The 27673-nt window shown below is 36.7% G+C and overlaps 1 protein-coding gene, 1 long non-coding RNA gene and 1 pseudogene across 2 annotated transcripts; 1 reads left to right on the plus strand and 2 right to left on the minus strand.

Moving 5' to 3' along the window:
• The first annotated feature begins 17237 nt into the window (after positions 1 to 17237).
• On the plus strand, positions 17238 to 19669 carry LOC111377747 (annotated as a pseudogene).
• A 210-nt stretch (positions 19670 to 19879) lies between these two features.
• On the minus strand, positions 19880 to 21348 carry LOC111377754 (protein FAR-RED IMPAIRED RESPONSE 1-like). The gene is made up of 2 exons (XM_023000879.1): positions 20130 to 21348; positions 19880 to 20013 (listed from the first exon to the last, which is right to left on the minus strand). Exons 1-2 carry the CDS (start codon positions 21346 to 21348, stop codon positions 19880 to 19882), a joined length of 1353 nt encoding a protein of 450 aa, XP_022856647.1.
• Positions 21349 to 25178: 3830 nt separating this feature from the next.
• On the minus strand, positions 25179 to 26731 carry LOC111377748. The gene is made up of 3 exons (XR_002699770.1): positions 26643 to 26731; positions 26395 to 26519; positions 25179 to 25765 (listed from the first exon to the last, which is right to left on the minus strand). It is a non-coding gene; the product is annotated as an uncharacterized LOC111377748 (long non-coding RNA).
• Between the last annotated feature and the right edge of the window lie 942 nt (positions 26732 to 27673).

Raw genomic sequence — 27673 nt, forward strand, 5'->3', positions numbered from 1 at the left:
AGAGGGGGGGGGGGAGGGTTTCAAATTTATAATGATTTTGTCCTAGTTTGGTGGCGATTAAAATCCTTTTTCTTTTTTTTTTATTAGATTTTGATAAAAGTTGAAAAGTTGTGAATCTCAAAAAATATGTAATTAAACTTAATTGTTAGCTTTGATTTGCATCACGTTTGAGTTCAAGGAATAGATACAATGGTGCCCACCAGGGCATATTCCAACTGGCAAAGATGAGGGCGCTTCAAGACTGACAGATCAGAGGTCGTGAGTTCGATTCCTGGAATGCTCTTGGAAGGCAGATATTCTCCTGGAAGGCAGGAACTCTACTGGAAGGCAAGGTGCAAAGATGGGAAATGACTTGCTTGGCACTTTGGCAGATCAGTTGGGGGGCTCTTGAGCACTGATCAATTTGGGGCACAACCTGTGGTTTAACCTGTCTGCAGCTTGAGGGGCCAAGGTGTAGACTCCAGAATTTAGTCACTGTAAGGTGGATACCTGGATATCAAAAAAAAAAAAAAAAAATGAATTGATTAGCTTTTAGCTTTTAGCTTTTGAGTGGTATGTGAAGCATTTTTCATTGAATTTCATTTAATCCTAGTCTTTGTTTATTAGATTACAAAATTTTGTGTAAGCTTTATTGTATTTATTTTTTTTTTTTTTTTTTTTGCATCTTCACTTCACTTTTTTCGTCTACTTGTCTCAATCTTCCATTGGATTCTCGTGTTCTTCTCCTTTCACCCTCTCTTTCTTGCACTTCAGTAGCATGAACGAGCTTATTGTCTTTAATACCCATTCTTGCTCTTTTGCATATTCATTAACGAAGAGCGTCCCCAAGATACATATCTAGTAAATCAATGAGAGTAAGGACACCCAGTCCCATTGTCATTGTTCTAAGACTGTTAGTACTAATTCTTCAAAATCTGGTTCTAATAATTCAAATTATGGGTAGTCTGATTGGATCACCTTCTAAACTCAAAATAATCTCGATTGTTGGAATAAGAGGTGTTGCTAAGATTACACTAGCGAGAAATGCGTATGATAATTCACTTACCATCATTTCCACAATCGTGCCTACACGACAGTATCTCAAGTATATTGTGCCCAAAAAATGCCTAAATTTCACATACAACTCAATCAGGAATCAGATCAAAAGAGTGATGAAAAAATTCTATACTTTGGTCCCAAAATTTCTATCATAATTTATTATTATCTGCTACAACAAGTTTTCTATTGATCAGGGTACTTGATCTACTCAAAATACTTTTGAAGATGAGTTCCCAATTTCAAATAGTAGATCTGGTTAAATTGAGGTAACTTGCACTGATCCATCTAGGAAAGGTTGATCTTCCCTACAAATATCTATTGTTTATCAAGTGGGAGAACTTAACATTAAGATCACAATGCATTTATCATCGGAAATCTGGAAGACGCCAAAGTAAAAGCATCTTGTTTTTTAGAGTTTGTTTGTACCTTGATCGTCGAAAAGGGAAAAAATGTTGTTCTTCTTGAAAGCTTACAATCATTTTCAAAAGAAATTTCAAATGGAGTTAATTTAGTCAATTGTCACTGAGCTTTAGTATATGTTACTACTTGCTCACCGAAATTTAAAAGGTTACTCTTTGCTCACTGAACTTTACTATAGATTATCACTTATTCGCAGAAATCTAAAATGTTACTTACTGCTCATCCAAATTTGAACAAAGTTATCCATCAATCACTTATATCATTTCCATGAGTGTTACATATTGTAAAGTTTAGTGAGCAACGAATACCTTTATTCAAATTTAGGTGAAAAATGAGTAACTTTTTAAATTTCGATCAATAAGTAGTAACTTATGGCAAAGTTGAGAGAGTGACAAGTAACTTTTTAAAATTTGGTGAGCAAGTATTAATTAACCTTTAGTAAAGTTCAGTTACATTCATCAAATTATAAATGTAGGACCTTGAAATGATTCCCAACTTGAAGAGATTGGGAATTGTTTGAGTGGTTGAAGGATTTTTTGAGAGAAAGTAACAATTGCTGAAAGATTAGGCCTTTAATGAAAGCAAATGAAGGAGAATTTTGCCTAGTAAGGAGATGCTGCTTATTTAGTCCTCCTTTTTATGCATTTTACTTCAGGGAAGGAAGAGAGCCAGGGTCTGAGGAAATATTTAAATCCTATTAATGCCCTTCTCTGTTCTTTTTTTTTTTTTTAAGTCCATGCAAGTGAATTTATGTTGTTCATATTTCTGAAGGTTTCTTCATGTCAAAGACACTGTGTTTATGCAAATATTTTGCCAATAGTATGAACAGTGCTTTTGCCTGGCATACTGAGTTCCTTTTCATATATCTTGTAGCGAAAATCCCTCAATAAATCTTGATTTCGGGCTTAAAAAATAATCAAGCGAATATCGATTTACCTCAACTTGACCCAAGGACTCCACCTTCACTTTGGATTGCCCAAACTCTCTCAAACTCCACAAAGGAGAAGATATGGTGGTGGTGATAAGGAGAAGAAGAAGCAACAATCGTGGACTCACTCCAACAATCACCAAATCGGCTGCCCCCTCACCTCTCTCGGCCTCCTCTCTCAGCCCTCTCTCAACACACACCCACACTCCACTATAAAAAGGGCTGCAAGAAGATGGGTATGTATATAGGATAGGTTAGATACACAAGTTGGGCCAAAGACTTATGCAAATGTGCTTCTACTTAACCTAAACAAATGGGCTACCAATTAATCCAAAACCCACAATCTAATAACCCAACTACTAGGACCATCCCCAAGTTTAGGTTATTTTCGAGTCGAGCCAAGTCCATGGTGTCGATAAATAATCCAACAATTATTTTAAATCATCGCCCGGATTATTGGATATCAAGATCCAACAATATCTACTTTGATGCCCAATAATCTGCAAACAAACAAAATACTAAGTTTATACTTGCACAATCAAGGTAATCCAATAAAATTGGAATCACAGATCTTACATCGTGTTTCCAACCTGAAACACATACTATACCTGCTCCATGTAATCACCGAGGCTAAGGTCCAAAAACACTTAAATAGGAACAAGTATTTACAGTGAACAAATAATCATGCAATGAAGATATTATATAGGATAATACACAGATCCTCTCAAAATCACGTTCACACAAAATCACAGATTAATATCAAGTTAATCAACACATGGTCAAACATATGCAACAAATGTATAAATGACCCCTAAAAAGATCTTACCACACCTATCATATCCCATTCCGTGTTACCCCCATCTCGAGAATACATATCTTCTCTCATCACCCATTATGCTCACTAGATAATCACTCAACTCATATCTAGCTGGTAAGTCACAATAGATTCTAAGCTCTCAGGATAATCCTCTATCATTACATCACTTTTCCTAACCTACGTGGATAATATGTCTCTACCTTACAGAAGTGACAAAAGTGTCTCTCTCACACTCCACATGATTAGGGTTTCTTAACAGATAAATCATTTCAACATTTGATCACCTCTCCAATCATGATCCAAATGTCATATTCCACATCCTTCAATACAAAACACAAAGTACCCCTAGGCATCTATACTCCACCTTACCAAAAGATATCTTCACTGTTAGTGCGTCACAAGCTCACCATGGAAAATCAACACCTTTCAGCGACCACAAAGGTTAGGGCTCAATTAAAATTTACCCATGCACAAAAAGGTTACTCCAAACACCAATGCTCAAAGAATCCACAAAGGAAATGGCGAAGGTGGCACTCATAAAGGGAATAGAAGAAAGAGCTGGTTATTTCACTACACTCACAAAGAGAAATAAGATAACCCTACATGGCTGTCTCACACAATCTCACAAAACACACAAGCTCACAAAGATAAAGGAGAAAATGGCTGCCTATCTTTCTTCTCACTATCATATTTTCACACCACTCATAGAGCAAACGAAGTACGCCATAAAACTCAACTTACTATGCATGCAAACACATTACAAAAAGTAATAAATCACTCTAATTAATGTAATTACACAAATCAAATATATTGAAAGTGTAACATATCAATATTGCAACAGAATTAAGTGATCACATAAATGTAAAAAGGATTATACACAGATGCAATGCAGTAAACATGTTTACTTTCTCGATAAACCTTACTAGGGTCATCACTCAACCATAAAGCCACATTCGCCTTACCTCTCTCTTATCTTTCCTGTTATTATCATTTTCAGGACAATCTCTTTCAACTTTGTTCAAATTTTACCACATTTAAAACATATCATACTTTTCACACTTGTCTTAGATCTACACATGCCATCAATATCAAATAATGACCACAAGCAAAGTATTGACGTAATTCACACAGAATAGCCAAATAAGCTTTCCTATAGTCAAATGCAATTCTAACGGTGTAGAAAAATTGGTAACAAATTCACAAAAAAATTAAGCAAAAAATTAACATGTAATTCCTAAGTTTAACAACAGGAAATGATTACTCCTTCACAGTAACCCCAAATCTAACGTCACCCCACACGATGACTTCTAATGTGAAAATAAATAATTACCATGACAATATTTTTAATGGCAATAATAAAAGGTAAAGAACACAATACCGAGTAGACAAGTCTGAATGTCCTTAAATATCGAGAGATGTGAATTCATCACTTTAGGATCGTCACTATTCATCCTAAAGTCACTAACAATCTCAATAGCACAAAAACGGCACCCAAACGAACAAGGGCGAAATCGTCCAACTTTCATTGCATTGCTCAAAACTGAAATTCGACAACACCGTGGGGTCTATAACTCCACCAGAAACATTCTGATGTGATCCAAGAATCAAGCTTGAAGACAGCGAGTTCAAGTCGAGACCCGTTGATTATCGAAGGCGGACCGATGACACGATCGAGAGCAAAACAAGTGAAACAAACGATGAGATTGCTCGTTCAAGAAACCATTGACTAGACGATGATCAAGACTCAAAATGGGACAATTTTCATGTTCGAGTCGTTAGCTAAATTAAAGTGGATCAACTCAATACAAGCGGACGAAAACGGAGACCAAAGTTCATGTTGTGCGACCGCACAACATAAAAGTCGTGTGGCTGCACGACCCCTCCAGAACATAATTGAGGCAACTTCAATGCCACCATACGACCTCAAGGAAGACCACCATGCAGCAAGGAAAACCACCAGGAGAAAATTTCATTTTTTCGCAAATTTTCTTATTTTGTTAGAATTTGATATCAATTAGACTTATTTCAATATTTTGACAATTTTGCACGATTTTAGCTAGATTTTTAGCTTTAGTATAAATACTCTTTCTCCATTACATTGTAAAGGACTTTTTTTGGCAATTATTATTGAATTCAAGAGAAGCTTTTGCTTTTTTCCAATTTGTTCTTCTTTGAACAATAATTTAGAACTTATCAAGGATAATTTCTTGTGGCGTTCAACACCGGATCGTGGGTTCTTCAATTTGTAAGCAAGGGGTCCATTGCATCACCGTTATCTTTGGGTTCTTTATTTCATCTTGTTGGGTTCAAATCCAAACTGGTTATCAATTAGCGTTCTTGGGTTTCGCATCATTCTAGTTGTGGGTTTCGTAGTCTAAATTGCTACAGGATTCGCATCAGTTGGTATCAGAGCTTTGGTCCCAATTTAAGTAGGTTCTATCTTTAATTTTCCTGTTTGGGTTGTAGTTTTCTTGATTTCCATTACTTGATTTGCTACCAACAAGTTTACATTCAAATTCCTAAAGTCCAAAGTTCTTTTTTTTTCCCTTTTTCTTTTCTTCAATTCTTCAATTTCCTCAATTGATCCGTTGAAATTTAGTGAGTCCATTAAAATTTCATTCTATTTGTTTCCAAATCCTCTGAAAATTATTCTCTTGACTTACGCTTCGGGTTGAATTTGCAAGTTAGAGATAGGCTGGATCAACCGGATTCTTGGAGGGCTAAGCAGGAAGCTTGGATGACGAGAATGGATACATCAGTGGCTAATCTTAGTAGGGAGCTGCGGGTGGAGGTATCTAATGCCAGGAAGTCGAGGAGGCGAGAGCATAGGATGGAACGTAAAGCATTTGATTTGGACAATGAATGGGATGATGAGGAGTATGGAGAAGTGGGAATGGGACGGATGAGGAATAGACGTGGTAGACCTGAACGACGAGTTAGGAATAATCACGGAGATGAGGGGAATGGGAATATGGGCAATATCAAAATGTACATTCCTCAATTTAAGGGGAGGAGTGACCTAGAGACGTACTTGGAGTGGGAAAGGAATGTGGAATTAATTTTTGAATGTTATAACTATTCGGAGAAAAAGAAAGTAAAGTTAGGGGTGTTGGAGTTCATTGATTACGCAATAAATTGGTGGGATTAAGTGGTTACTACAAAGTGATGAAGTGGAGAAAGACCAATTAGTCTTTGAGAGGATTTGAAAGCGTTGATAAGGAAGCGGTTCGTTCCTAACCACTACTATATGGAGATCCATCAGAAGTTGCAGAGCTTGTATCAAGGGTCGATGAGCATAGAGGACTATCACAAGGAAATGAAAATACTCATGATCAGGCAAATGTGGTGGAGGATCAGGAAGCTAGCATGGCATGGTTCTTAAACGGTCTAAATCGAAAAATTGCTAATATAGTGGAATTGCAGCATTACGTGGAGCTGGAGGACATGTTGCATGTAGCCATGAGGGTAGAGAGACAACTGAAGAAAAAGGGGACTGCGAGGCAGCCAGTGAATACTTTGTCTTCTAACCCAAATTGGAAGTCGAAGTGGAATGGTAATAATAAGGGGAGTGAAGCGGTAACCAGAGGAAGAAATGAGTGGCAAAAGGGGAAAGAAAAAAGTGCAAGTAGGACAGTGCCAAAATCAGAGCCACAACCATCACGAAGCCAAGGCATCAAGTGTTTCAAGTGTTTGGGGACGGGACACATTGCATCTTAGTGTCCTAACAAACGAACCATGGTGTTGCGGGACAATGGAGAGGTGGTAAGTAAGAGCGAAGGAGTGTATGATGACATGCTGACATTGGAGAATGTTGGTGATGAAGATGAGACGAAATTTACTGTTGGGGAGCTGCTGGTCTCGAGGCGAGCACTTAACACTCAAATCAAGATAGATAATTCGGAGCAACAGCAGGAGAACATATTCCACACTTGGTGCCATGTCCACAATCAGGTATGTAGCTTGATTATTGATGGTGGGAGTAACTTTTGTTGAGAAATTGGGTTTAGCATTATTAAGACACCCTAGGCCTTATAAATTGTAATGGTTGAATGAGAGTGGAAAAGTTAGGGTAAATAAATGGGTGTTAATTAATTTCTCAATTGGGAGATATAGTGACAAGGTTGTATGTGATGTGGTGCCTATGCAAGCGGGTCATATTCTATTGGGGAGGCCCTGGCAATTTGATAGGAATGTTACATATGATGGGTATAGGAACCGGTATAGTTTTGTTAAGGATGGGAGGTCCATTACTCTTGGGCCATTAACACTGGCTCAAGTGTATGAAGACCAAATAAAATTGAGAAATGAGAAAGAAAGGCGAGCGAGAGAATCTACACAAATGAGAGAAGATAGTGAGCTTGTGAGTAAGAGAGAAAATAGTGAGAGTGCCAAGAAAAGGGAAAAGAGAGAAAGGCCACATGAGAGAAGAGAAAAAGAGTCAGCTGAACGGAGAGAAAAGCCAAAAGTGAACTTCTTTGCGAGGGGAAGTGAATTAAAAAAGGCTTTGAGTGATAAGAGACAAGTGTTGTTGTTAGTTTACAAGGAGTCTTTTCTCTCCCTTGAGGAGTCTAATACCTCCCTCCCAAGCGTGGTTAAGTCTTTGTTACAGGATTTCGAAGATGTGTTTCTGGAGGAGGTGCCAAGTGGATTGTCACCAATTCGAGGGATCGAGCACCAAATCGACTTCATACCCGGGGCAGTCATTCCAAACCGACCAGCTTACCGAAGCAATCCCGAGGAGATGAAGGAACTTCAGAGACAAGTGGAGGAGTTGATGAGCAAATGTTACGTGAGGGAGAGCATGAGCCCTTGTGTTGTACCTGTTCTATTGGTGCCAAAGAAGGATGGAACTTGGCGAATGTGCGTAGACTGCAGAGTTATCAACAACATTATGGTAAAGTATCGTCACCCTATTCCTAGGCTAGATGATATGCTTGATGAATTGCATGGTGCTTGTGTTTTTAGTAAAACTGATCTTAAGAGTGGGTACCATTAAATTGGCATGCGGGAGGGTGATGAATGGAAAACGGCATTTAAAACTAAATATGGGTTATATGAGTGGTTGGTTATGCCGTTTGATCTCACAAATGCACCGAGTACATTTATGCGTTTAATGAATCATGTTTTACGTGCTTTAATAGGAAAATTTGTTGTAGTTACTTTGATGACATTTAATCTATAGCAAAGACCTATGCGAGCATTTAGAACATTTAAAGTGCGTGCTTGTTGTGTTAAGAAAGGAACAATTGTATACTAATTTTAAAAAATGCACGTTTTGCACGGATAGAGTTGTTTTTCTAAGATTTGTTGTTAGTGCTAATGGGGTAGAAGTGGATGAGGAAACGATTAAAGCTATTAAAGAATGGCCAACACCTAAAAGTATAACTGAGGTTAGGAGCTTCCATGGTCTGGCTAGTTTTTATAGGCGGTTCGTGAGAGACTTTAGTACAATCACTACACCATTAATTGAAATCGTTAAGAAAAGTGTGGGTTTTCACTGGGGTGACGCACAAGAACATGCATTTAACACCATTAAGGATAAACTATTTTGGCATTACCTAACTTTGATAAAACGTTTGAGATTGAGTGTAATGCATTAGGGATAGGTATTGGAGTAGTGTTAATGCAGGAAAGGAGACCTATTGCTTACTTTAGCGAGAAGTTGAGTGGAGCTACACTAAACTATCGAACGTATGACAAGGAGCTGTATTCCCTTGTTCGAGCATTGGAGACTTGGCAGCATTACTTGTAGCCTAAGGAGTTCGTGATACACATCGATCATGAATCTCTAAAGCATTTGCAGGGTTAAGGTAAGTTGAACAAGCGACATGCGAGGTGGATGGAGTTCATAGCGACGTTTCCATACGTCATCAGGTATAAGCAAGGTAATGAAAACGTAGTTGCAGATGCATTGTCGCGAAGGTACGTGCTTCTTAACTCTTTAAGTGCAAAATTACTTGGTTTTGAGCATATTAAGAGCATGTATGAAAATGACATTGATTTCTCAAACATTTATAATTCATGTGCTAAAACGGCTGTTGATAAATTTTATAGACATGAAGGATATTTGTTTAGGGAGAATAAGTTCTGCATTCCAAATTGTTCAATGCGTGAATTATTGGTAAGGGAAGCACACAGTGGGGGTCTAATGGGTCATTTTGGGATTCAAAAGACTTTAGATATGTTAAGGAAACACTTTTATTGGCCTAAAATACGGAGTGACGTAGAACGAATTTGTTAGAAGTGCATAACTTGTAAACAGTCTAAATCGAAAGTTTTACCCCATGGCTTTTATACACCTTTACCTATACCTAATAAACCTTGGGTGTATATTTCTATGGATTTCGTGTTGGGGTTACCTAGGACAAAGAAATGTCGAGATTCTATCTTTGTAGCGGTTGATAGGTTTAGTAAAATGGCACACTTCATACCATGTCACAAAATCGATGATGCCACTAACATTGCTAATTTATTCTTTTGGGAGATAGTACGTTTGCATAGAGTCCCTAAGAGTATTGTGTCGGATCGAGATGTTAAATTTTTGAGTCATTTCTGGCATGATTTTTGGAATAAGTTAGGAACTAAATTGTTATTTTCTACATCTTGTCACCCACAAACGGATGGTCAAACTGAAGTAGTAAATAGGACCATGACTCAATTGTTTCGAACAGTGATTAATAAGAACTTAAGGAATTGGAAAGATTGCTTGCCATTTATTGAGTTTGCTTATAATCGTGTTGTGCATTAAACTACTTATTTACCTTTTTAAATTTTATATGGATTTAATCCACTAACTTCATTGGATTTATTTCTTTTGCCTATGAATGAACGAGATAGCATGGATGGTAAGAGGAAATCTGAGATGGTGAAGGCACTTCATGAGAAGGTCCGTACGTAAATTGAAGAGAAGAACAAGTTCATCGTATCAAAGGCAAACAAAGGGCGCATTTCAGGAGATTGGGTGTGGGTGCATTTCAGGAAAGAACCTTTTTCGGACCAGCAAAAGTCCAACTTGCAACCACTGGGAGATGGTCATTTCCAAGTCACCGAGAAGATCAACGATAATGCCTACAAAGTGGACTTGCCAAGTGAGTATAATATATCGGCTATATTTAATGTTGCTAATCTTTCCTTTTTCGATGCAGATGCAGATTCGAGTACGAATACTTTTAAAGAGGAAGGGGATGATTGATCCAAGAATCAAGCTTGAAGATGGAGAGTTCGAGTCGAGACCCGTTGATTATCGAAAGCGGATCGATGATGCGATCGAGAGCAAAGCAAGTGAAATAAATAATGGGATTGCTTGTTCAAGAAACCATTGATGGGATGATGTTTGGGACGCAAAATGGGACAACTTTCATGTTCGGGTCGTTAATCGAATCAAAGTGGATCAACTCAATACAAGCAGACGAAGATGGAGGCCAAAGTTCATGCTGTGCGACCGCACAACATAAAAGTCGTGCGGCCAAACGACCCCCTCCAGAACATAATTGAGGCAGCTTCAATGCCACCATGCGATCGCAAGGAAAACCACCATGCGGCCGCATGGGTCACTTTCGAGGAGAAAATTTTCCTTTTTTCGCGAATTTCCTTATTTTGTTAGAATTTGATATCAATTAGACTTATTTCCATAGTTTGACGATTTAGCACGATTTTAGCTAGGTTTTTAGCATTAGTATAAATACTCTCTCTCCATTACATTGTAAAGGACTTTTTGGCAATTATTATTGAATTCAAGGGAGGCTTTTGTTTTCTTCCAATTTGTTCTTCTTTTAACAATAATTTAGAACTTATCAAAGATAATTCCTTGTGGCGTTAAACACTGGATTGTGGGTTCTTCAATTTGTAAGCAAGGGGTCAATTCTTTGGGTTCTTTGTTTTATCTTGTTGGGTTCAAATCCAAATTGGTTATAAATTGGCGTTCTTGGGTTCCACATCAATCTAGTTGTGGGTTTCGTAGTCTAAGTTGCTACGGGATTCGCATCACATTCTATCTTTTGAGACCATTGCCGAAATCAGCCTCACACACCTCTATGCGCTGGTGTAAGATTCCCACCGCAGCCGCCAGACACCATGCACCGTACCTACAGCTTCGCCTCGGTCTCTACATCACTCTAGTGGTCACCGTTTCTCCAATCAATCTGTAATTTGGCCTGAAATCAACAAAACAGATCTAAATTTTAACAGTTTTCTGTCCAGAATTCTGCCCAATTTCATATTCAATTTTCGCCAATTTTCACTCAATTTTTAGCCCAAAAAATCACAAATTTATCAACAACACAAGCTCTTATAACAATTGTAGTGGAAATCCATCGATAAATCTTGATCCAGACTCAAAAAAATAATCAAACGAACACTGATTTACCTCGACTCAACCCAAGAACTCCACCTTTACTTTGGACTGCCCAAACTCCACAAAGGAGAAGGGATAGTGGTGATGATAGGGAGAAGAAGAAGCAACAATGACGGACTCACTCCAACAACCACCAAGCCGGTTGCCCCGTTAACTCTCTCGACCTCATCTCTCAGCCCTCTCTCCCTCTCTCAACACATACCCACACACCACCATAAAAACGACTGCAAGAAGATGGGTATATATATAGTATAGGTTAGATACACAACTTAGGCCAAAAACTTATGCAAACGGGCTTCTACTTAATCTAAACAAATGGGCTACCAATTAATCCAAAACCCACAATCTAATAACCCAACTACTACTTGGGCCATCCACAAGTTTAGGTTATTTCTAAGTCGAGCCAAGTTCATGATGTCGATAAATAATCCGTCAACTGTTTTAAATCATCGTCCAAATTATTAGGTATCAAAACCCAACATATCTTTATTCGATTCTAGGAATATGTGAGTGCGTACACTGTTTATACTCTTTGAGAACATAGTTGCAATTCTCTTGTGGATCTTGGAAAAAACAAATAAAATTTTCAAAACATAATTATCTTGAATTGGACATAGTATTTTTACTTTTAGGGTACGTCTCGACTGGTGATATAGTTTGTAATGGCAACCATCCTCCTAATGTTGCAGCAGTATATTCCAATCCGATGAATTGTTTTCCCTTTATATGGGTTTTGAATTGGTAAACTTCCTTAGAATTTTGTTTGTGAAGTTGCTTAAATTTGTGAAATATTCTTGGGGATCATTACAAAGCAATATTTCTTGGGTTGCGCTTGTAGGATTTATGAGTTTTCTTTCTAATCTTTTAGACATTTTTTTTTTTGATAATTGGTGAGTATGAATATTTTGCTGAGTTCTGCATTTGGAAATAGTTTATTTTGCCCATTCGCTTACTTTCTTAGCATTCAGCATGAACCAGACTAGTTTTTTTATTATTTTAAATTTGACCTTGATCTGCAAGGCACATTATCATTGAGTTAGTTGATTTATATTTTATTTTTAGTAATGTCTTTTACTTTATGTATTAGACATGGTCTATATTTGTTTTATTATGTGTACACGTATCTTAATCGAAAAGTTGTTTTTTCGTGTTTTAAAATTTTAACAATGGATTTGCATTTGAAGATAATTTGGGCGTGTTGGGTTTTGATACCTAATAGATTCGGACAATGATGTTAAAACGTTGTTAGGATCGTTATGATGACACCATAGTAATTGGCTCGACCTGGAAACAACTTGGATCATTAGAAGCAACTTAATTAATTAAGGTTGCTCATGGTCCATGGTCCATGTGAGTTTGGCCCAATTGTGCTTAGGTTTGGTTGTGATATATTGGCCCATTTTTTGGTTAGTTGTGGTCTTTGTTATGTAGCCCATTCTTGGCCCAATTAGAGGTGACCTAAACCTTGGCTATATATCCATTCCTCTTGCCTTTCCTTTCCTCAGTCGTGTGTTGGTTTTGCATAGAGAAAAACCATGAGATAAAGTTGTATTTGATTTTCTTGAGTTTTCAATTGCTTCCTCTACTCTCTTCCTTTGTAGGTACAAATCAATCACTTTGATCCTTTGTGTGGTAGATAAAGAGGCAGCCAAAGTGAAGATGTTGTGGGCCGAGCCTTGGATTTGTTGGTGCTCGTTTGTTGGTTTTATTAAGCTCGATCTCACAGGATCGAAGTATTTTCGCTTACAAAGGGTATTAAAACTTTTGGTGTGAAATTTTGGGCCAAGAATGGCCCACACAACAAAGACCACAACTAACCAAGAAATGGGCCAATATATCACAACCACCAAGTAGAAGTTACACATACCCAGAATTTTAAAATGTACAATTCGTAAATCAAATTTAAATTTTTTTTTTTTTAAAATTAGGTAACAATTTAAACTTTTTAACTCTACCTCCATCCATTAAAACCCTAATTATTTCCCTATCCCCCTTGTCTCTACATCTCTCCCTTCTCTTTCTTTGAACACCACAACTGACAATGAAAAATCTGAGCCGGTCGACGCTATTGGCATCTAGGGCATCGTGGGTCGACATTGTAGTCCACTGACGTTGTCGTTCACAGCAGCATTGCATCATCCCTGAGGCACTACGAGGCCTCGCTTGATGTGATAATCTAGCACCAACATCGTCCCTGCTGTGTGACGCCCTTGCAGCCGACGATGTGAGTGCATGCAGTGACATCGTCCTCACCGCTGCTATATTTCGATGGAAGGCTTTTATGGGAACCTGCTTCTTTTTATGTCCCAACTATTTAAACTAGTTTTGGGTAATTTAGGGGTGGTTTGAAGGATATGAGATGGTCGCGGGCATGGTTGTGCAAAGAAAGTAAGATAGTGGTGCTACAGGTGCTGTTGGATATGGCGGTTGCAGTAAGTTGTTGGTTTTGGTGGTGAGGTGTTAGTGGTGCCATTGGTGGGTTGCAAAATGGTAGTGGCAATGGCAGTGGCAATGGCAGTGGCGATGGAGATGGCAATGGCGGTGGTGCTATGTTTCTATTGGAGTGGGTCGGCATTTATGACCTATTAAATAATTAATATGTGAGTGGTTGATGGTGGAGGTGGTTGTTCGTGACTAGAGATCTGATAGTGGTGGTTGTGATGATTTTTGTTGACAGTGGATTGGATCTAGTGGTTACAAGTTTTGTTGGTGGTTGCGTTGTGGTGGTTACAAGTGGTTGTAATGGCAGTGGTGGTGGTATGTGACCTACTATTTGGTTATCTGTGACCAAGTATTCAATTGTGACCTAAAAATTCGATAATTTATGATTGAAAGATAATTTGTGACCAATTAATTTGAAAATCTATGACCGACAAATAAAATTTAATGTTTTTGATTTGTGATTGACAAAATAATTTATGACCAATTAATTTAATAATATGTGACGTTGTGATCTATAAGTACTCACCTGTGACCATGAATTATATATTTATGACCTTAATATATTTAATTAATAAAATATGTTTAATTAATTAATTAATACATGATTTTTGAATTTTGAAACTTAAAACCTGAAAATTGAATGAATAATTGGCATAGAACGTCCTTATCTTTCAATTGTATTGTTGAAAACGTCCCAACCTTTCATTTTTTGATATTTTCGCCCCTACCTTTCACATTTTTTGGCACAGAAGGTCTTTTTCATTTGTTTTTAATAATTTTACCCTTCATTCAAATAAAACAAAAAGGCAAAAAAATAAAGAACTAATTACAATAATAGTCCCAAAATTTCAAAAAAATTACAAATCCGTCACAATTTATTGTGAATTGAAAAATTTTAAAATTACCCAACAAAAAAAATGGAAACTTGAATGTACAGAGAAATATTCAAGAAGTAGAGAAATTTTTGAACCATAGTCAATGAAACTGAAAATCTTTAAAAATGGGTAAGCATAAATCTCAATTTTTATTTAGTGAAGAGTAGATGGAAGGTTTGAGGCAAAAATTACGTAATCTTCAAATTTTTTTCATTTCCATTAGTTATGATTAAAAAATTTCTCAATTTCTTAATTATTTTCCTGTACATTCAAGTTTCTTTTCTCTACTTAATTTTAAAATTTTTTAAATTCACAATAAATTATGACTGATTTATAATTTTTAAAAAAAATTGGGACTATGATTGCAATTAATTATTTATTTTTTCTTTTTTTCTTTTCTTTTTGTTTCACTTCAATGGAGGGTAAAATCGTCAAAAGGACCTTCTGTGCAAAGAAATGTGGAAGGTAGGGGCAAAAATGTCAAAAAATGAAAAGTATGGATGTTTTCGACAATAAATTTGAAAATTAAGGACGTTTTGTGCCAATTACCCAAATTGAATTGTCCATACTTAATACATGACTTTTGAATTTTTCCCCATAACCAAACCTAAGTACAATTGGGCCAAAGTCACACGGGCCATTCAAAAGTGAATTGGGCCATGAGCAACTTTAATTAATTAAGTTGTTTCTAGGTCAAGCAAATCACTATGGTGTCGATAAAATTAACCCCAACAACATTTTAACATCATGCGTCTGAATTTATTGGGTATCTGTATCAAAACCCTACAGTATAGAAATCCATATTTTAAATATTAGTGGAGTTGTATAGAATAATAGAACTGTGTAATTCCAGACTTTTGTATGAGATTTTCCTTCACAAAAATGCAGAAATTACTTTGATCTCTCTCGCTTCATCTTCTATGGAAATTAGGGAAAGCTTAGTTATCTGAAAACTTCTCTTAGTATTTCTCGAAATGCTCTATAATATTCTTGTTTTAATCGGCCATGTCAATATATTTTCGAACTATATTTCGACGTGAAGTTCACCTAATGCTTTCATATTATTTTCAGTTTTTACTAAATAATGTTAATGGTAAGACATTTTCCTTAATTTTATATTCTAAAATACAAAATGTGGAATTTAAGCTGTCATTTTTAAGTAAACAAAGAAAATACAACCACACTTCTATAATGCTAACAAAATACTTAACCCCATTTTGGTACAAATTCTTTAATTTTTTTTTTTAAAATTCATTTTCAATCACATTCTTCCAATTAATAATTTTGCACGTGCACCATAACTTTTTCGTACTTTTCTAATCACACATTTTTCGAAAAATCACTTTTCACAAAAATTGTTCTCAAAAATCTACATCAAACATGCCATTAATATGTAATTAACAGAAAAATCAATTAGCGGCATCTTGAACAAGCCAAAAGCCATGAACTCTAGCTTGACGGATTTGAAGAGTGCTGGGGTTGGAGTAATGGTCGATGCATGGTGGGGATTGGTCGAGAAAGATGGACCTTTGAACTACAACTGGGAAGGGTATGCTGAGCTTGTAAACATGGTCAAGAAACACGGCTTGAAGCTTCAACTTGACATGTCTTTCCATCACTGTGGAGGAAATGTTGGAGACTCGTGCAGGTAAGCAACAATCCACCCCCACCCCACCCTACCCATACTCCCTCCTTTATATTTGTCCATGTAGCCTCCCATAAACCATCCATAAAATCCTGTCCTACTGATTAGCTAGTTCATGCACCAAACAGGTGACTATTTGTGAACTTCATTGAATAACCTTGTTCTGCTTTCATCTTCCAACTTTTCTCTCGCGTCCTACAGCAGTTTCATGGTGTTCCCAGTGTTACATTTGTTACATGACACATTTTGTACACTATACAGTACAGAATTTTAGCTTTTCTCCTAATATCATCTAATCTAGTGTCGTATGAACCGTCTTAACAAATAAGGCACAAAGTTCCATATTAGTCCCCCGATCTATTCTCCGAAGAGGAAGTTAGTCCCCAACTTTCATAAATGAGCAAGTTGAAGCCGTCCATATACCACTAAAAGTCACATCACCTTTACATTTTCATATTTATAAAGCTAGATTTTGTCACCCAACATAAGTCGATGCCTAGAAATTTGAAGTTAGACATGTTCCCACAGGGATCACATGATGATTTTTAACGAGATGAATTAAAGGTTGAAGACCAACTTGCTCCCTTTCAAATGTTGGGATCCAACTTGATACTTGGGCCATTAGTTGAGGACCAATGCTGCAATTCTCCACGTTGTCATATATTCTTAAAATAGTAAAAATGGTTAGGAGAGATCAATTAAAACTTCGGTACCTTTCTGATAATAGTAATCCAGTAGTGATAGATATGATCATCAATATTGGTTTTTCCATTTGCAGCATTCCTCTGCCTCCATGGGTGCTTGAAGAGATCAGCAAAAATCCCGACCTTGTCTACACAGATAGATCAGGTCGCTACAACACAGAATATATATAATTGGGCTGCGACTCGTTGCTGTTCTCAGAGGAGGAACACCAATTCAGGCCTATTCAGACTATATGAAGTTTCAGAGAAAGGTTCAAGGATTATGTGGGAAAGGTTATAGCGGTAAGGCTCTAACAATCCTCACAAATCCTAATGTTCATCTTAAACATTTATAGAAACGTCTATTGCAGTAAAGTTTTCTTCATATTGCTTCATTCACTGTAGAAAATGTTTGGTTCCCAAGCATTCACTATATGCATCAAACGGCCAACACAGAAAAAAGAAACTAACTTTCCGGGCATGTTTGGTCCACGACTAGATTATTGTCCACTACTATTCAATCCACCTTTACCACACAAGTCATGATAACGATTAAGGGAATAAAGAGCCAATATCTCTTTTCTTCATGTTTCACTCAAAGATATAAAAATGATAAACAAGAACTCAAGATCAAAGGCTCAGACAAAAAAATCAAGTCTTTAATAGCTTTGAAATAAACCAATTTTCCGTCGGCAATACAAAAAATTAGTCCAATTTATTCAGGAAGACTTACTGATGTTATTTGTTATGAAAATTACAGTCCCTTTTCAATTTAGCAAGACAAGCAAAAGCTTGAGAAAATTAGCATAGTATAGAGACAAGGGAAAATTAAAACCAGAGAGCGAAAAAAAGTATCGATAAAATAATTAATCAAAATTATGTGAGCATCCCAAGTTACCTAATAGTTACTATCAACACAGTGGACAAATTTAAGTTCATGTCAAGGACCCACATTGTTCTTCATTTCATTTTGTAACCTACAAATGAACAACAAACAATTCTCTAGAAACTCAAATTTGCTTTCTCTTAATGCAGGAGAGTCAAGTGGGGATGGGACCTTGTGGAGAGTTAAGATATCCATCCTATCCAGAAAGCAACGGAACTTGGAGGTTTCCAGGAATTGGTGAATTCCAGTGTTGCTACAAGGTAATTAATGTAATATGTAAATTACAATTTAAAGTAGATGCTTTTTGTGTGCATCTTCCCTAAGAATAAGTCCAGCCTAGCCGACTCAATAAAAAAATAGAGAATAGGTCCAAGAGCTTAACACCTTACGTTAAAAACAAGAATCAAACAAGATATCGATCGTATGATATGTGTATATATATGCCTTCACTTTTTTCTATGGTATGTGTATATATATGCCTATATGATGAAAAACTTAAATTTATACAATTTCTATGGTATGTGTATTTATACCTTTACTTTTTTCTGGGTAAATATCCTTACCAAGGGTTAAAAATCTATAGCATTTCTATGTAAAACAGTACGAGGGCTTCACTGCCAGTGACAGCAGAGGCAATAGAGAAGGATGAATGTGGACGAGGAGGGCCATTCGATGAGGGACAATACAATCAATTCCCAGAAGAAACTGGCTTTTTCCAAAGGGACGGTTCATAAAACAATGACTACGGAATTTTTTTCTTAGAATGGTATTCTGGAAAGCTACTTGATCATGGAGAGAAAATCCTGGGAGCTGCTAAGGGAATATTCCAAGGAAGTGAAGCTAAACTATCTGGGAAAGTTGCTGGAATTCATTGGCACTATAGCACAAGATCACATGCAGCCGAATTAACAGCAGGGTATTACAATACTAGCCACCATGATGGTTACCTACCAATAGCTCGAATGTTGGGTAAACACGGAGTCGTATTCAAATTTACCTGCATGGAAATGAGAGATGGAGAACAACTAGAGCATGCAAAGTGCTAGCCAGAAGGCCTAGTTCAGCAAGTTAAGACGGCAACAAGAACTGTTGGAACAGAACTTGCTGGAGAAAATGCACTGGAGAGGTATGATTTAGGAGTATACTCACAAGTTTTGGCAACTTGTAGATCGGATTCTGGATATGGACTGAGTGCATTTACATATTTAAGGATGAATAAGCGGTTGTTTGCAGCGGAGAATTGGAGGAATCTGGTTGAATTTGTAAACAGCATGTCAGAAGGTAGAAACAAGAGACTTCCAGATATCGACTCAAGCAGGACAGACCTGTATATCGGATTTATCAAAGAAAAGAATGTAAAGAAGATAAACAAGGTTGCCCTAGTGTAAAGATATACACGCATCAATGCGAAGACGAGTGCTCTATTCTTCGAGCTGACATGTAACTCTTTATAAAAGTAGGACATAAACATTTGGAAACATGTCTACTAAAGTTATACATTTTTGTTTTAATAATAATTTATGTTTACTCTTTCTAGCTTTTATTTTGAATTTTGGAGGTCAAATCTTCCGGACATGAGTGACTATTTGTTGTACTTTGTATCACCAGTGGAAACAAAATAAATATACATGTTTAGCGAAAATTGCATATAGTATGACTTGAAGTCAGCCTTCCCATTGAGTTCGACTTGAACCTCCCTGAATTTCAAAATGGTATAACACTTCTGATACTGCTTCTCCATTTCAAACGTTGTTGTACACGGTACCATTTGTGAGTATGACTTGAAGTCAGCCTAAAACTCCTTCTCAACTTTATTCCTAAGTGCTCGTTCATATTGCTCGACGAACTGTTTTAAAGAGGTCTTCGAATGAACATACCCGTCAAAGAAGGCATGCATACTCTCACTACGCTGAGTTGTTGACATTCCTGCCCAAAATGTGGTCTTCAGCTAGCAGGAAGGAACCCATCGACCTCTATTTTCAAACAGTTCCGATAACCAATCATTACTATGCAAGTCATATGTGTCCGCATCACTCTCCAACCTTCTTCGAATTCTTCAACACACTGTGAATCATACACCAAGCCATGTATGCTCGAAAAAATCGAAGCCTTATTACTGTGGTATCCAAATTTTTCTGGCAATTTCTTCAAAATATGCCACAAACACCATCGATGTTTTGTATCCGAAAAAACAATCTCAATCGCGTTTTGCATAGCCCTATCTTGATCAGTAATGATTCCTTGGGGAGCTTTTCCATACATACACTGAGGCCACGTCCTAAATAGCCACACAAAAGTATCCGTGTCCTCATTCGACAATAAACCACAACCGAGTAGTGTTGATTGTCCGTAATAATTAATGCCAACAAAAGGGGCAAAAGGCATATCGTACTTGTTAGTTAAGTAAGTGGTGTCAAATGTGACAACGTCGCCGAATTCTTTGTATGCTTCCCAACACCTATTATCTGCCCAAAATACATTTCTCAAACGAGACTCATTGTCCAAATCTATGCTGAAGTAGAATCCCGAGCATTGGGCTTGCATCCTGGAAAAGTAGGAGTATATTGCTGCAGCATCTCCTTCCCCAAGCCTTAATCGTCTCACTTGTTCAACATAATTTCTACAATCATTTTCCACGCAAGTGATATTTTCATATACACCCGCTTTAACAACTACGGAGTTGTAGCTTTTATGCAATGGAATTCCTGTCATATCATTTACTTCAAGCTTCCGTTTCACATGTGAACTCAACTCCCGATTACAGCGATACAACCTCGACTTCGAAGGACTTGTTTTATGATTGTGGTCGAGGTGGACTTTATTAATTCTCCAGATCCCATGATAATCTGGACATGCAGTGATCCTGGCTTTACAATTTGTCTGAATTGTTGGTTGGGGCTTCAAAGAACCGCTCGTACTAGTTGTTCTTCGGTCTTCACGACTACATGTGAAGGTGACATATTTCATTTTCCCATCATTCCCTTTTTTCGAATTCCTTCTTCTAACTGGAAACCCAACATAATACACATATCCTTTATAAAAGTCCCACAATTCTTTTTCTTCATTGAAGGTCATTCCCACCTCCGGCACCATCGGATCATTTTCTGCTAACGTTTGCTCCTCTAATGATATTACATTGTCCGCAACATTCTCATCAGCAATGTCTTTCATATTTGCTCCTATTGTAACACAATGAGTGACAATGTTCAGTATATCTCTTCCTTCATATATAGGCAATTTATAGAAACAGAGAATTCTCATATTCAACTATAAAAACGACACTGTAATTTTCAAGAAATATCAAGGTATTGACACTATAAAAAGGACACTAACATCTCAAACAACCAACATTTACGAATGTTTCGATTTCGCACTGTGCATTTTCATCAAATTTCTGAGAAACCAAAATTGGACCAAGATGCTCACGTTTCTACCCAATATGGTACATAATAATCAAATGGGTTGAAAAGAGTCAACGAAATATGTAGTCGAAAATTTGTGTATCCCATAAAATGTGTGATTAAAATTATTTTTTTCTTTTAAAGTATATTTTAATCACTTTTATAGCTGAAGCAATATTTAAAAATTACTTATGAAAATCACGTACAAAAAGAGTTCATGTAGATGTAATATTAACAAATGAAAGCAAATCAAATTACAAATGTGACGGTAAAGGTTGTCATTTTGGTTCAGAAATTCGAAATTAATAATTTTCAAAACTTTATCATCGTTTGGTTTATTCCTCGAAAGCTATAGATTTGAGTCTAACCAATTTTACATTCGTACGAATTTCAACAAATTTCTGAGAATCCAAAATCCATCTGAAACATAATGACATTACCTGAGCTTGGCTCCACCAGGTTTTCTGGTGTCGGGGAATTGCAGATTCGGCCACTGCGGAGTTGGGCATCACCATCTTCACAGTTGGGGAGCAATGGCTTCGATTTGGAGGGAAGGCTTTGCGAAGGACAATGATGGGTTGGGAAAGACTTGCAAAGGGCAATGACGGGTCGGGAGATTTCGCCTTCACCAGATGTGAGATTCACGACCACACTAAGAGTGAAATCGACGAGGAAAAGAAGGCGAGATTTTCGTTTTGGTGTTCAACGCCCTACCCAGGAGCTTCAATTTTGCTGGGTTCAAGATTTTCATTTGCCTTATTAGATAAGTCAAACTGACCAGCTGCTCCCTCACGTGAAATGCACATGATTTCTAAAAATTTTAAATTTCTGTGGATTTTCTGTGACCCAATTATGTACATAAGGCATTTCAACACAAAGATCCAAAAAAATTTTCTCATATTATGTTGATTTTTTACCAAATAGTTAAATATTTTCCTAGGTTTATATTGCAAAATTTATAAAATAGTGTTTGCAATGTCCCTGACATGTTGAGTACATGTACCATACATGTAAGAAATGAAATGACAGGAGTGAGGTTATCTTACGCATTGCTGGCAGTCGTAACGTGGGGGTTCGATTCCTGAGACATGGAATTGGACTCCTTGTAGGCGCAGTGTACAGGCAGCTCTTATTCCTCGGTCTGTTAGGGCACATCCCGTAATTTACCTCCCTCACAAAGCTCTAGAGGCGGGAGAGGACGGGACGGTGGAGGCCCTCAAGGTTGGGGTTCAACCTTTTAAGAAATGAAAAGACAAAAAATATAGGACACGCTGGCACATGCCTCAGAACATCCAAGAGATTTAAAAATTGGGTAAAGCCATTAATACATTCAATTATTACATTATTGTTGACATTTGCTGTGTTGTCAACAAATAATTGGTTGAAAAAACAGTTTTCATTTTAAATTGTCTAATTGAATAATGTCACGTGACAAAGTGTAAGCGCCGTTCCAAGGCTTTTGCCACCCTTCAGGCATTATTTCACAGCATGATGTACACCAAACATGATTGTTAAAATTTAATCTGAATGATTTATTACATGCATATAGGAGTAAAATTCTATTGATACAAGGAACGAAAAGGAAACAATATAAATTCCTGTTAGTAAAAGATTTTCTAGCTCAACTGGGACATAAACTAGATGAAAGTATTTTCATAATTCATATTCTGAATTGTGTATTCCAACTTGCTACTCAAGTTGGTGCATCAAAACATGCCCAACTTGGATGGCGATGTATAGAAAGACCCACTATTTGAGAATCCTTGCTCGATCCTGATAGCAACTTCAAGTAGTAAAAGTCTCCCCTATCAGTTCCAATTGTCATCTTGGTTAGATTGTCTTATATAAGGTGTTATTTGAGATACATGAGTAGCAGAAGATGGAGAGGCATCAGTGATAGCAGTCTTGCTATCTGAGCAGATTTTTCTTCTTTTTTCAGCTTGCTTAATTTTTAATCACTCTAGATAACCATTTAGTTTCCAGCAAATATCAACCGTGTGTAGTGTCGTGATAACGGGTGTGGGCCCCGATAGATGGGGCTAAAGTAGCTAATCCTGAGTTATTCTTCTGAATAACTAAAGTCCAAGCCTTAGAGACGACATGTGTACCCATAGTAACTTACATTTGTACTTCATGATAGATTAGTACATAGGTCTCTTCCAGACTTGGGAGAGGAGATGTAGCCAAGACACAACTACTAACTTAATTCGAACAGTGTTCAAGAACTGCAAGAAACGTATATACTCAATCGTCATCAATATACTTTCTGCATTTCACAATATCGGTAGTACAAGTCTATCATTTGGCCACTATAATCAAGTTCCATAAATATGGAGTTAAGTTCATTGTAGTATTCAGAAAGAGGCAGACCATCTTGACTTCTTCATCAATTCATATAGTTGTGAAGAGCAACTGTATCACAAACTTCTTTAGCCGTGCCACTAAACAAAATGCAACATCATGTTGTTAGTCATGGAATTTATTAGCTAAGACTTGACTAAAGCGTCTTCAGCCTCCCATTCATCATAACTCGAAAGCAATGCAACCTTCCTTCCTAAGAGATAGCCTTTTTACTTGCAAACTGCAATATGCATCTCCAGAATTTTTTATGATACACAGTAATTAGCCCACCCAATTTAAATGAACAAGAGATGTAGTGTCCTGAATAGTCAGAGAAGAAGAAATATTCTTGTCATAAAGGGTTTTATAATCTTTATTATACATATCAATTAAACGAACCGAAGAATGTCAACTGAAGACGATCATCAATCTGCCGACCTCTAGGGCTTACCAGATGACTGGGTCAACCAAGATCAGAAGTTGAGCAACTCAGTAAAAGGTAACCAAAAGGGTATTCGACTGTAGTAAGGATAATAGAAATGGTCACACTAAGGCCATGTTTGGTGTGGTTTTCTTTTAAATATTATCAGATTTTGATAGATTTACTGGGTCGCTTTTCTAATATAAAATTCCATGCCTACAAAATGACTGTTTGAGTCAGGATAGGAGGGTACATGCTTGTTTCCATATTTCCTATTCCAACTTTTCTATTCCAGCTGAGAGTGTCCATTATGTGTCAGACATGCTGCACGATGCCCTAGGAGGATGGTTGTGCTTCGCAAGCTCTATCAGTGAGTGAACAAAAAGTCAAAACCAAAATACAGGCACAAAGAAGAAAGTTGAAAAAGAATATATGTTTTAAAAATTCATTGATTCACTTTAACAAAGTCAAGACATTGAATTCGTAAAATTAACATTTTTCATATCCAATAAAAAGAGAGCCAATTTGCAGCTATTCAAATCTCTTCCCAGGATGTTAATGCATCGTTATTTTCAAATTTTCACCAGGAGGTTAGTGCATCATTATTCACAACTAATTGTTAATGACTCTATAATGTGCTTTCCACTTCCATCTTGTTTCCTATTTTTTTTTCTTTCATAGCTTTCAGTGCAGTCTCATTATAAGATTTTCGGCCTTCAGTAAGACATACTGTTGCATTTTGGAGGTACTTGTAAATGATCTGATCAATGAACTCGACTTCTGGCAGAGAAGCAGACGTGAATATGGAAAAAGATGTATCTATAGTAGCTATGTTAAATGGATGCATCCAAGTATCCATTCTTTTCCAGAAACATGACTAGTTATATTACCCCGTATCGAGGTCATCTAATGTCTATTTCACATCAAGAGGAAAAAGCACGTGAATATACATATACAGCTTATGAGAGAGTTCGATATTTAAATGGCAGGTTAACATTCATGATAAACACTCGTGTACATTTTTCAATCTCTATTTAACTTCTTGGTAACATCAACAGAAACTGAAATAACTTAACAAGATAATGAATAATCCACTAACAGCATGAATAGTAAAGCTGCTACGCCATTTTAAGTGGCATAGTTTACAGATAGTGAGCATGTGCCACAGTCTTGCTGAAAATGGGAAAAAAAAGTAGCATCCATCAACCATTAGATTATTTTTCTACCCAGCAAATCACATAATATAGAATTAGCGTATTTAATTAACATGTAAACATTTAATTATTCTGATACAAAGCTAACGGAAGAAGACTATGTTTCCACTTTTCAGTGACCTTTACAGAGAGCACAGGACCGAGATGTTACTTATCTTAAGCTATGGTATTGGACAAGCTTCTTGTTTACCCCGGCTTACTAGATACTCCATTCTTGGCACGTGCAAACACTGATTCAGACTAAAAAACGTGATTTGAAATTCCAAAGTTGAGAATTGAAAATTAAACGGCAAAGCCTGAACCTGTGCAAAAGCTATTCAGAATCAGATAATTTAAGAATATTAGAAAGTTGTACGGAATTCACAATTCAAATTTGAGATATAAATTATTTCCCATCATAAGAGATTTTATTTAACTTTTAGTCTTCCTACAAACAAGATATCAAACCTTCGTGTTCACTTGCTGATTTTAAAAAATTCTAACCGATTAATGAATCTCTTTAGGCCATGTTTGGTTCATGGATGGGACAAAGAATGATAAAAAATCTAAGAATTCATAATCTAAGAGATGTTGTCATGGGCTTCTTAGTTCAATTAGCCTATGCTTAGGTTAACGAAGATAAATCATTTGAATAAAAATAGACATTTTCCATTTCGGAAGCCCTCTGACCACCATTCCTTAAACCTAAAAATCAAACAACCTCAACTCGACCACATTCACTCTTAATCTTGTATTCTAATTATTTAATATTCCCCAGTTATCAAAATCAAGAATGCATACAGTTCATTCTAAAAATATTTTTCTTTAATGGGAATTCTTAAAAGCATTTGGAACGCCTCTTGTAAGCTAAATCATTTTTTTTCCTTCCCAATTAGTACATAATAACAAAATTGATAATTTTTGTGATCAGATGTAAGTGTTCCTTCTATACCTTCATTTTAGGAATGTTGCGATGGAGAAGAAGACGAAGCAGGATCAGAATTAGCACGGCGGAGGCTCTCGATTAAATCACTGAGCTCCTTGCGTGCAGACTCCCTGCCGAACATGAATCCATAGCTGAAATCAAACAGTAGCTTATATCTTTACACATCACCAGAAATCAAAAAAATAAATAAATAACAGAAAATTCGGGAAAAAAATCAGATGAAATTGCACAATCGTCTTGAAAGGAAAAATTACCAGAAGGAGACAGACGAGAAGACGCCTGCGGTTGCTACTGTGTGTAGGAGAGTGAAGCTCTTCCGCATTTTTTCGATCATATATAATATGAGTAAATTTAACCATTAATCACTGAACTTTAGACTTGATTACTACTTGCTCAATCATCTTTCATATACTACTGAATGCTCATTCATCTTTTCAGATAATTACTCATTTACAACTTGTCTCTTCAAATAATTGGACGACTTTTATGACAAATTTTCGACAACTTCCGATTACAAAGAATGTCAAATTTTGATACCGTTGGAAAGCCCACGATGTCCTATTCAATTACCACCCAAAATCTCATTATAACTCCAAGGAATTCGATCGAAAAATTGTCTTAAAAGTTACCCAAAAATTCTGAAAATCTGCCCAAATTTTCAGATTTTTTGGACGACTTTTAAGATAATTTTTCGACAACTTTCGACCATCAAAACTATCGAATTTTGATACCATTAGAAAGCTCACAATGTCCTCTTCAATTACCATCCAAAATCTCCCCATAACTCCAAAGGATTCGGTCGGAATAAACCCACAAAATCAGCATCTTGAAAACGCGAAAATCTGGACAAAGTTCGGGATGCTGACTTTGTGGGTTTATTCCGACCGAATCATTTTGGAGTTATCGGGAAATTTTGGGTGGTAATTGAAGAGAACATTGTGGACTTTCCAATTGTATCAAAATTAGATAGTTTTGATGGCCGAAAGTTGCCGAAAAATTGCCTTAAAAGTCGCCCAAAAAATCTGAAAATCTGGGCAGATTTTCAGAATTTTTGGGCGACTTTTAAGGCAATTTTTCGATCGAATCCCTTGGAGTTATAATGAGATTTTGGGTGGTAATTGAAGAGGATATCGTGGGCTTTCCAACGGTATCAAAATTCGACATTCTTTGTGGTCGAAAGTTGTTGAAAATTTGCTATAAAAGTTGTCCAATTATTTGAAGAGACGAGTGGTAAATAAGTAATTATCTGAAAAGATGAGTGAGCATTCAGTAATCTGTAAAAGAT

This window comes from Olea europaea, unplaced genomic scaffold, assembly GCF_002742605.1.
Source record: "Olea europaea var. sylvestris unplaced genomic scaffold, O_europaea_v1 scaffold1714, whole genome shotgun sequence".
NCBI lineage: Eukaryota > Viridiplantae > Streptophyta > Magnoliopsida > Lamiales > Oleaceae > Olea > Olea europaea.

Coding starts and splice junctions, on each gene's coding strand:
- LOC111377754 (XM_023000879.1), bottom strand. CDS start 21,348: ATGAGAATTCTCTGTTTCTATAAATTGCCTATATATGAAGGAAGAGAT. Junction 20,014..20,129: donor TGTTGAAGAATTCGAAGAAG/GTTGGAGAGTGA, acceptor CATTTTGGGCAG/GAATGTCAACAACTCAGCGT.